The following is a 10,539-nucleotide window of genomic DNA, read 5'->3' as shown; positions in this document are numbered from 1 at the left end:
TTCTTTTTTTTTTTTTTTTTTTTTTTGTCAAACGCACACCCTGAGTAGCAAGGCTTTCTCTCCCTCTTTATTTTTTTTAAAAAAGGATCCATATGTTCGATAGACTGCGTTTGTGGTTTATTACGCAACTATTTTGTCCTCAGCGCAACATCGTCTAGCCTTTCGTGTTTGCTTTATAAATGCATTTCTATCAATATAGGTCGCTTGCACATATAAATAGAACTAGATCTCCAAAAAAAAGGATTTATTACTATAAGCGAACACGTTACACTTCCCATTGGAAGTGAGGGATAGAGTGGAAGATAGCGCAGGATATCCAACACCAAGGGTCCAATTTCCTCCTAGCTCTTCAACACTTCACTAGTCTTTTTCGCATACTCTTTGATAACCTCCGCTGTGGTGTCTTTGTTATACACAGAATACCATCCCGGCAGTTCGTGTGGGGGATCGCCAATCCATAACGTCTCATTCGGACGTGCTACTCCCGAGTACGCCCAGAACGCAAATCCAGCATATCCCCCCTGCTTCTCCAGGTCAACGATCTTGCTAAAAATCGTCTTGTAGTAGTGATCCTTATTAGTCGTAGGGGTCGATGGCGAAGCTTTCGGACCGGAGAACGCGTCACGTGCCATCCCAAACTCCTCTAAAACGATAGGCTTTTTGATGCTTTTAGCCCATGTCGACGTGTTAGCGAGGAAAGAGAGAGCAAAGTCTTCCGCCCTAAATTTGGGTTTTCTTGGTGAGCTTGTGGAGAGAATAGGGAGAGAAAGGGTAGAAATACCTTTTGAGGTTTTCGGGACTTGGATCGGAAGCATTATATATACCCCAGTTTTCTACCCAGCAATGCGACGTAGCCTGTGTAGATAATGCATCATCGTTAGCAGCCAAAAGAAACAATTCAGGACGCAACAGGGAAGACATACATAGTCAATATTCTTGTGGTTATGGGTTTGGGTGAATTCGTTCTTGTCAAACTTGGACTCCACTCCCACAGTCACCATATGGTTGGGATCGAGTGATTTGATGTAATTCGCGGTGTCTTCGATCCATTTTGCGGGGGAATCTGCGGACTGCACAGGCTCGTTTGCCAGCTCCCAAGAAAAAATGGTTGGATCATCGCGATATATACGACCATTGACTGTATTACGCCGCAAAATTACAGTCTTGATATGCTCCCGCCAAATACGTTGGCATTCATCATAGATGGCAGGATCGTTGTAGAAGCGAGCAGCATATCTGGTAAAGGTTGCCTAAAGAAGAGCAAGAGACGAGATAGGCAACCAGGGAAAACAGCCATACTCGGACGAAATCCTTACATAGTCACCGCCCTTGAAGTCCGGCCACTGGGGAGGGTATGGGATTTGAGTTTTGTTTCCCGTGGCCCAATTCACATACTGGGCCATTCCCCCGCTCCATGACCAAAAGTTGTTCAACTGCATCGTTACCGTGAAATTGTGCTTGGATATCACATCCAGCGCATAGTCCAGCCCTTCAAACACTTGGGTATTATACTTCCCAGGAGATGGCATCAGTGAGGGGATCATTCGAGCTGGCTGGTCGTCAGGCCCTTCCGAAGCGGCCATGATGCGCAGGTGATTGATTCCTAAGGCCTGCATGTCCTTGAGATTTTGAAGCAAGACGGCGCGATTTCCATTGGCCTCATCAACGGCACCCAAGTTCATAGCTAATATGAGGGATTCATATGGAAAATTTCAAACATGGCCACTCATCTGATTGAGCCGTATTTAAATACCTTGCCAGAAATTAGCGCCCACCATGAGCCATGGCTCTCCATTAACAATAAAAGCGGTTTTTGCGTCGTTTACCCTAGGGAACATATTGGGCGTCTCGTCACGAGACAAAAGTGGGACCGATGAACAAACACCTAATATGAGAAGAAGGCATAGAGCTGACAACGTCATCCTTTTGGTCATTGCCAGAAACACCGGATATACTGTGTGAGAAAAAAAGGTGTCCTTCCTCTTCTCGATAAGCAACCTTGTCCTTTATAAACTCATCTAGAGGGAACACGAACAGCTGCGTTTTGGAATAGGGCGAAGGGAAATAAAATTGAGGGGAAAGGACCGCTCCACGGTCACGAGAGTAGGGCAATTTAGCACTCTTTGCCACCAGTTGTTTCTCATTGGACGGCCGATTGGAGTGACCTCGACTGGATCTCGGCCTTGCTAGTCGGCCTTGATCCTTCCCCAGCTAATTGCCTCCCGCCTTTCCTTCGGATTGCCCTGTCGAAATGAGTTTGAACCTCGCTTACCATTCCATAGCTTGGGGCTTACGCATGCAAGGCTGCCATCAGTGGAGCCGATGGAATACTAAACAAGGAGATCTCTGTAGTGAACTCTTGATTCGAACGGTCCGTAGCGAGCCAAGCTTATCCAACCCTAATCTAATATTAACGCTGAAAGAGTATCGGATGCATTCGATGACAAATAAACCTCCATCTTCTCGTATGCCCTGGTATCTAGTGGTATGGAGAAATATTTCGAGAATGGGATCAGCTTCAAAACCTCTTCCACCATCCTTCTAATCCTATTGCTCCGCAGGAATTACCCGACAAGTGCCCGAGGATTTATGCATTTTGAACCGGGTCAAAAATAACAGCGGGTTTTTTAGCCCTGTGGTCCAGAGTAACTTGGCTTGGCATCTTACTTGGTCGGCATCCATCACGCTCTATAAGTAATAATACAGTCCTATTTTATAAACGTAATATCCCTTATCCGCCCTATGAGAACCCTAGAGATGGGGGGGTTTGCTATGGAAGAAACCGAGGCCACGCCGCTTTACATAAAAAAGAATCGACGCGGAATGCTATAACAAACGTCGAACTTATATAAGCATGTTTTCTAGTAGAAAGCCCTGCAGCTTGTCCGACAGTATTAGATGATTAAGCAGTAACCTATTTGTAGTTAGGTCGGCCAAGAATGCCCCCCGTATTCAATGAAATATCCCGATTCTGGCAGACTATAACCGACACTTTCTTTCGAATAGGCGGAGTTGTCGGCGCAAACAAATATAACTTAAAGAGGTTCACGCCTATCCCTCCGTAAAATATAAGTATTTTACTTTTCCTCACTTTTTTTTTTCCATTATCCAAGCTGCCACCATCTCGAGGCATCCCTCTCCCTACAGACATTACCACGTGCCTAGCCTTTTTTTGATTGCCAACTACGGCAAGTAATTCGCATGGATTTATCTGTTCTACTCAAGGAGAAGAACAGGGATGGAGGAGGGGATGATGTCCTAGTCAATTTGACCTGGTGGAATGTAGGCTTTGCATCGCTATTCATTCTGGTCAATGGTAAGCGATGTCTCCAACTTGCGATTTATTAATCTAATTGGATCCATGGGGTTTAGTGGCCGTTTCACTCTATTTTCAACTTCATTTGGAGAAGATGCTACTAGTCGCAGCCATTAGATGTGTGCTGCAATTGACGATGATGGTATGATGGTCCATTATTGAAAGCGAATACTTGCATCTTGTCAATCTAGCCATGTTTTGATAGGGTCTTATCCTCGAAAATGTATTCTCTACCGAGAATCCTTTGATCGTTCTTCTAATGGCCGGTGAGTATTGCTTTTCACGCTCTCTTTCTCCCTTCACTCTCTTTCTCTCTCGTCCTTTATCTCACAACGGAACTAAATGCCTTTTTTTTTTCGCTAATAGTGGTTCTTGTATTCTTGGGCGCCTGCGAGGTGGTTTTCAACAAGACTAAAAGGCGGTTTGTTGGCATGGTATTGCCTCACTTTAATATCGCCGAGATATTTGCACGTTACTGACCATTTTTTCCCTGGCCAGTTTCCAATTGTCATCCTGTCAATGGGCTTCAGTGGCCTTGCCATTGCCATCCTTGGAACGCGGTTTGCTATGGGTCAGCAGCCCATCTTCCAGCCCACCTCATTCATTCCCATCGTGGGGCTTCTTCTCGGGCCCAGCATCACCGGGCTTTCCCTCGCCCTCGACTTGTCCCTCACCCAGCTCACTGACAACATGGAGAAGACGGAAATCTATCTGGCTTTCGGCGCATCCCGGTGGGAGGCCGGGCGAATGGTGGTGATGGAGAGCTTACGCTACGGTAATTTGCGAAGCAAATTAGAGATGGTGGGATTTCGTTTTTGTGTACTGACCATGCTGGCATGCGCCGATTAGCCCTCCTTCCCACCGTCAATCAGCTTTCCATCATCGGCCTCGTCGCGATTCCCGGCATGATGACGGGGCAGATTATGAGTGGGGCGCCTCCCATCATGGCCGCCCGGTACCAGCAGATCATCATGTTTATGGTGTCGGCCACGACTTCTCTTGGAACGCTGCTCACCGTTTTCTGCTGCATCCTCACCGTCATCGACCCCAACCACCGCCTTCGGCCCGATCGGATCTTCGAGCCTCAGCGGAAGTCGCTGCTGGATCCGCTACGCGAGCTTGCCAGCGACATGCTTGAGTTCATCTCGCTCCTCTTCGGGTGCTTTGCGTATGTGCTGGGAGGGTGCGGCCGAGTGCAACGCTGGTGGCTGCGGCGGCGAAGTGGCGAGAGGGGCAAGGGATCCGAGGCCTCCATAGGTTCCGATTCAGCTGGAAGCGGGAGTGATACAGGGAGTGAAACCTCATCAACAACGTATACCGAAATTGAGGTGAGGAGGCCAGAAAGAGATCCCCGCAGCCCTAATCGGGACCGAGGCGATGACAGAGAAGGGAATGCGGAGCGGCAGCCTCTGCTACAGCATCAACACAATAGAAACTGAACTATAGAAACCCCCCCGCACTGTATATTTTCGACTTAGCTTCCCTGTTTGGCCCCCTCTCCCTCGTTCGGTTTTTCACCACTTTATCCCGTTTGCATTAATTGTAATTGTTTCACGATATTTATTTGAGGACAAACTCATTTCAAGAACATAGAACAAAATTCTGGATCTTTAAGATTCAATCCCAAATTCAAATTGGAATCTGGGAGAAAAAAAAACAAGATTTTCTTTACCAACAAACAAAAATAATACAAGACATTACCGGGTTGGGATCATCCCCACAATTAATTCCGCCGATTGCCATTGACAACATCCCTTGCTCTCTTTTCTGGAAACCTGCATAAACCACAAGCCCATCGCTCCAGATGGTCACGGGTCTGCTCACCTCCAAGCTCCAAAAGCATGTCATCGCATGTGATATCCTCTGCATCGACACCGTCGTCTTCGAAGGCCAGGAGCGCTTGCGTCGCAAAAAGCTGCGCGGAAAAGTTCGGCTTGTCCTGTCGAAGCCGCTGCGCAACGCCTCGGTCACCCTGTCGTTCAAGGGCCTGTGCCAGGTGTTCATAGGAGACTCGGCCGCCCGCTCGGGCCTGATTGAGGGCAACGATGGGTGCCAGTATTTACGAAGATCGAAGCACTGGCTGCTGAAGGATGGATCGTTGCCGGACGGGGTGACCGACCTGGGCTTTGAGGTGACGGTGCCTGGTCATCTCCCCCCCTCGTTCGACCATCCGGATGGCAAGGTGTCCTACTCGCTGACGGCCAAGATTTCCATGAATCATACCACCATGTCGAATCCTCTGATTTCCGTCAAGGACGTGTCCATCGTGCACCACTTCCTGCCCCGATACTGTGGAGTTTTCCACATGAAGCCGCCCAAGGTTTGCTACTATGGCAAACGCGACGAGGGCGAGGTGGGCTTCGAGTTTAACGTGAGTAAATGGGTCCCTGCCGACTTTGCTACGGTCGCGGTGGAGGCCCGAGTCTGGCCCTTGGAGAAGGTGTCCAAACTCGTGGTGAATCTAGTACAGTGCGAGACCTTCAGGTAGGAGCCCAGCCACAATGTGTATCTCCCTTAGGGTCCCCCCCCCCCCACCACCTCTCCCCCGAACTAACCCCTCCTGGGCTGCTTCTTTCACTTCTCTTTTCAGGCTACCAAGACGCGATATTGACGACTCCGCGCTGTTTGGCGACCCCTTCTCCCTATCCTACCCCACATTCCAGCAAGTGACTCGGGTTCCTCTGCATCCCGCCCAAACCCTTCCTCGCTCCATCCTCGACTTCTCGCTGGCCCCAACCTCTCCCGGCGACACCGCGCCCTCCTTCCTCATCCGCCTTCCACTGTCCTCGCCAAAGCTCCGGCCGAGCTACGAGTGCCCGCTCTGCTCCATTGAGCACCACTTTGAAATTGAAATTCACTTCGCCAACGGCGATCGAACGCTGTACCTCCGGGTCCCACTCCGGGTCGTGTTCATCCCTTTGCTCGAGGACCAGAAGGAGGGCGACGAGCTCCCCCCCTACCGAGAAGTGTGCCGCGACATCCCGCCCAGCTACTGGGAGAGCGACGAGAACGGAGGGGGGGTGTATCAGGAGAGGGTGGAGCTGTCGGAATACCACCCGAAGAAGGATGGGTCGGAGAAGGAAAAGTCACGAAGGCGCCAGGATCGGGGAGGATTGTTGTTTGCATAATGTCTTTCTATATTTATATTTGATTGCGCTGTATTTCTATCGTTACGATGTGTTTTTTCTTATTTTTTTCTTCTCCTTTCTCTTCTCTTTTCTTATTTTACTCTACATTACTTACTATTCTCATACGATTCCTAATGCCTATTGTGACTCCTTTCCATATATACCTCTGCCTCCTGTTGCGAACTGCTTTTCACGGTGTGTCCTCCCTTATGTTATTTATTTTATTTTTTTATTTCAATAAGAGGTTTACTAAGAACAAGATGGGGATGAAAAATGGATCAAAAACTCTGCACTAGAGAAAGGAAAACCGGGGGTGAGGTGGGGGAGAGGAAGGGAGGGGCACACGAGGGGCCACCCTGATTAACGTCGGGTGGCGCGTACACCGGCCTGCTCTTTTAACGGCAGCACTATGGCGGATATATCCATGTCTCCCCCCACCATGTCCTTGGCCTTTTCAAGGTTGCCGTGGGCCACCTTTACGGCCGAGACGTCCACCTTGGTCTGGCTGCTAAGGGAGAGGATGTGCCTACAATCTCTGGAAAGCCAAGATCCGAATTAATGGTGGGAATGTGGTCACTGGAAAACACAGGGGGAGGAATTGTCTCACTCACTTCAATGCGTTCAAGATAGAAAACCCCGCCTTCTCTCCTTCTTTCACCCTGTAATTTTCCTCTACCATGTCTTTGCCCTTGACCAAAAATGGGGCCTTCTCCCCGTAATAGTCACCCAGCACGTCGAGCATTCGATTTCCTCCGATCCCTGAGGCTTCGGCCATCGTGGTGGCCTCCGCAACTAGCTCAAACGTTCCCAGGATGAACGAATTCATGATGAGCTTCACCTTGGCGGCTTGAGCGGGCTCCTCTCCAACATCGTGGATGTTGCGCCCAATGCCGCCGAGAAATAGAGGCTCGAGCTTGGCCTTTAGTTCTTTTGGGCCGGAAAGGACGCAAAGAAGATCTTTGCTCTCGGCCTTGGCGGGAGGGCCTACACACCAACGCGATCAAGAAATGAATACATTATTACGCGGGGGGCTCATTCTCGTCGCTCTACTTACCAATGACGGGGCAACTTAAGAAATGCGCGCCGCATTTCTTGACTTCGCTCTCTATCTTCGTGGCGGTCTCGGGAGCTATGGTTGACAAATCAACAAACACCTTCCCTGCGGCTTTATCGCATTGTTCCAGCAATTGTTCGAAAATCTCCAACACGGCCGTGTCATCCGCAAGAGAGGTAAAGATCAATTGACATGTGTCAAGCAATTGCTCCACAGAGGATGAGAGTTTGGCGCCCATTTTAAGCACACGATCAGCGCGCGAAGGGGTGCGGTTGAACACCAGGAGATCCTTGCCATGGCGAGGTACGGAACTGAGATAGCGCTGAACATTACAGGCCTAAAAGCATAGTCATGGAATGAATGAGCGTGGATTCCAGCGCGGATGATGATTCCCACGAGGGGAATGACATACCATAGGCAGGCCCATCGATCCCAGCCCTATAAAACCTATCCTAACATAGATAAAAAGAACATCAAGATAATGGCCGGTTTTACGATCGAATTTGGACAGGAATGCACAACGGAACTACCCTTACTGTTCAAATTTTTCAAACATTTCTTGCAAACAATGGGGGTAAAGAGAATGCAATCGACTAGACACCGAATAAAAAATAATTAAACGAAAATTGATAAGATACTAGGGGGTCGGCGATTGAATACCTGCATCTGTGTGGCCATGTTCGCCACTGAACCTAATAGGCCACTGTCCAAAAATGAAAATATCTTAGGCTTTCTTCCTTTGAATATGGAATCAGAAATAGCAATGCCAAAGAGAACAGAAGAAAAATGGCTTGGTGCAAAAACGGGGGAAGAGGGTTCCCCTTGTAGAATACTCCCACAATACTATGCTCTGCACCGTCACAGCGTCTCCTGTTTCTCCCTCTTCCTCCGTTCTCAGCCAGCCAGACCTGAGCTGAAGGCTTCATGGCCAATACTGACAGTCATAAGTTACTTTTGTCCAATATTTTCACCCTTCTCTTCATATACGATTTTTTTGATGGAGTGTAATCCATTAAAAAGAAGCTGAAGCTGATATCCAATCGAAGTGTCATGTATCAAAGAATAGGTACGTGTGTTTTTGAACGGAGTTTTTAATAACTTAGTTTTCCTTTTTTTTTTCTTTCAATGGGATTGACTGTCCATTTTCTAAGTTCCGGGTGGGTTTTGGCTCGACTGACCCTCCCGTTCGGCATTCTTTAGAGCCTTGCTTTTAGGATTCTTTGGGTATGCCAAAGGAGACAGTGCACAGGGCAAAATTCGAGTTGGATTGGTTCATCTCATATCAAGCGATGATAAACCATAGATATGCTATTAACCCTGGTGGGATTAAAAGGAGAAAATAGTCCATCTGAGTCGCGTCCTCGATTCTACTTTCCTCTCATAGCAGTACTCAGGCTGCCACATGTGTTGATTCGAGCCAACGGGGTGCAGTTACTTCAATAGGGCGTCCATGTCTCGTTGGCCCTAATTATCTCCCTAGCAATGGAAATCCTAGAGCTATCGGTGGCGAGGTTGCTCAGAGTTCAAATACAAAGGGAGAAGAGATGTGGAAAAAAAAAGGTGAAGGCTCACCCTCAGTAGGCCGAAGAGTTGGAAGCCGAGCCCTTAGTTTGGAATTGGAGTTTAATGACTCTGGGAAAAAGTGGACCATTAGTTACTGTATTAGGCCTCGCGGAGGATACGACACGATGGGCTCTGGGTGGCAGAGGTTTATGATTTCGAGGAGATCCGAGGAGACGAGTGCGTCGGAGAGACCATTGGTACAGGGTGGACTAAGTGAATGCATTCGCTATCGTGAAATCAAAATTTCCTCCGCCATTTTGGATCCTTTAATAAAGCACACTATTCCTCAACAAGATGTCGCACTAGCCATGCAGCATAAATCGTGGCCCGTTAAGCAAGAATCCAATCAGTCACGCTTACAAATATACCATCTCGGCCAGAAACTATGCCAAACACGCTGAGGTGCGGAATTGGAGCTTGGAAGAAGAACCTGCTCCGTTTACACCGCAAGAGTCAAATAATGTGTCAAAGAGCTGATCGATGGTGTCAAAGAATGGACACAACCCCAGAAAGGCTAGTTTTTGTTATGAGAGTTTAGCCGGCGAGGTTTGGCAAGGAGGAACTTTTTTTCGGTTACGGATGGCGGGGATAAACTCGGGAGTCCAATTTCTAGGCTCAGATTTGAGGTTTATATAGCCGCCGACTGATTCCGAATCAAGCGAGGCGAGGTGTCCGAGTGGTCCAAGGAGCTAGGTTCAGGTCCTAGTCTGCGTCAGCAGGCGTGGGTTCGAATCCCATCCTCGTCACAAAATCTTTTATTTTTTCGCGCTTGCACCTAGAGGAGGGGTGGGGAGAGGTACGCTGCCGCGAAACGCCGTCTTCTTTTTGTTTTTCTTCTCTTCCTATTCTTGGAAAAGAGTTAGGTCAATGCAAGCGAACAAATATTCTGCGCAAGGTCGGCCGAAGCAAAGAAATAAAAAAACCAAGTTTTTGGGGCAAAAAGAAAAAAAAACATTTGGGTGCAAAGCATTATTGCGCATCGCGTTCCAGACTGTGGGAGCGGGTGTGCGAAGCATTCGGTCATGGCTGTCACGGATGAGGGCTTGGGGAACAGAGGAATGGCTGCAAGGCGGAGGAAAAAGGAAGTTGTTTTGATGGTCAGCTGAGGAGAATTACAGTTCTAATTAATTTATTGCTAAAAGAGTCGAGAAAAAAGGTTTGGGCCTTGGGTTATATATGGCGAAGGGGTCGTTGGAGGCCTGCCGCCCTTCCTCCCCTTGCTTCCCCTCTCCCCCTCCCGCTTGCCTGCACTCCACACCTCCTCTATCGCCCGTGCATCCCAGCATTGCCCTCGACCTCCTTGCATTCTTCCTTCTCTCATTTGCAATCTCCCCGCCCGCCACAGCTCGAAGCATGATTCGGTTGCACCAAGGGTGCCACATTCTCTTCCATCTCCACGCAAAGGCAAATTAATCTTTCTTAGAAATTGCAAAAGCTTCTCCTCCCCCCCGGAATCATGCTCCTTTTCCCTTGATCTC

General features: G+C 48.6%; 5 protein-coding genes and 1 non-coding gene across 6 annotated transcripts; 3 read left to right on the top strand and 3 right to left on the bottom strand.

Moving 5' to 3' along the window:
• Positions 1-341: 341 nt before the first annotated feature.
• On the bottom strand, positions 342-1,838 carry VTP21DRAFT_5220 (uncharacterized protein; the record flags this gene model as incomplete). The annotated part of the gene is made up of 5 exons (XM_069395718.1): positions 342-720; positions 782-855; positions 924-1,250; positions 1,317-1,684; positions 1,754-1,838. 5 exons carry the CDS (start codon positions 1,836-1,838, stop codon positions 342-344), a joined length of 1,233 nt encoding a protein of 410 aa, XP_069248294.1.
• Positions 1,839-2,186: 348 nt separating this feature from the next.
• VTP21DRAFT_5219 (uncharacterized protein) lies at positions 2,187-2,682 on the bottom strand (the record flags this gene model as incomplete). Its single annotated transcript, XM_069395716.1, has 2 exons — positions 2,187-2,330; positions 2,569-2,682. The coding sequence occupies 2 exons, from the start codon at positions 2,680-2,682 to the stop codon at positions 2,187-2,189; spliced, it is 258 nt and encodes an 85-aa protein (XP_069248293.1).
• Positions 2,683-3,201: 519 nt separating this feature from the next.
• On the top strand, positions 3,202-4,755 carry VTP21DRAFT_5218 (uncharacterized protein; the record flags this gene model as incomplete). The annotated part of the gene is made up of 6 exons (XM_069395715.1): positions 3,202-3,316; positions 3,373-3,458; positions 3,522-3,582; positions 3,683-3,750; positions 3,815-4,091; positions 4,166-4,755. 6 exons carry the CDS (start codon positions 3,202-3,204, stop codon positions 4,753-4,755), a joined length of 1,197 nt encoding a protein of 398 aa, XP_069248292.1.
• A 365-nt stretch (positions 4,756-5,120) lies between these two features.
• Positions 5,121-6,444, top strand: VTP21DRAFT_5217 (uncharacterized protein; the record flags this gene model as incomplete). The annotated part of the gene is made up of 2 exons (XM_069395714.1): positions 5,121-5,800; positions 5,907-6,444. The coding sequence occupies 2 exons, from the start codon at positions 5,121-5,123 to the stop codon at positions 6,442-6,444; spliced, it is 1,218 nt and encodes a 405-aa protein (XP_069248291.1).
• Positions 6,445-6,804: 360 nt separating this feature from the next.
• VTP21DRAFT_5216 (uncharacterized protein) lies at positions 6,805-8,054 on the bottom strand (the record flags this gene model as incomplete). Its single annotated transcript, XM_069395713.1, has 5 exons — positions 6,805-6,979; positions 7,056-7,428; positions 7,499-7,835; positions 7,911-7,950; positions 8,035-8,054. 5 exons carry the CDS (start codon positions 8,052-8,054, stop codon positions 6,805-6,807), a joined length of 945 nt encoding a protein of 314 aa, XP_069248290.1.
• Positions 8,055-9,723: 1,669 nt separating this feature from the next.
• On the top strand, positions 9,724-9,807 carry VTP21DRAFT_t211. Its single transcript has one exon. It is a non-coding gene; the product is annotated as a tRNA-Leu (tRNA).
• The last annotated feature ends 732 nt before the right edge of the window (positions 9,808-10,539 follow it).

The sequence above is a fragment of the Calcarisporiella thermophila genome (genome assembly GCF_041956535.1).
Source record: "Calcarisporiella thermophila strain CBS 279.70 unplaced genomic scaffold VTP21scaffold_21, whole genome shotgun sequence".
NCBI classification, from domain to species: Eukaryota; Fungi; Calcarisporiellomycota; class Calcarisporiellomycetes; order Calcarisporiellales; family Calcarisporiellaceae; genus Calcarisporiella; species Calcarisporiella thermophila.
The sequence above is the reverse complement of the archived record's forward strand: the minus strand, read 5'-3'. Positions and strand labels throughout refer to the sequence as shown.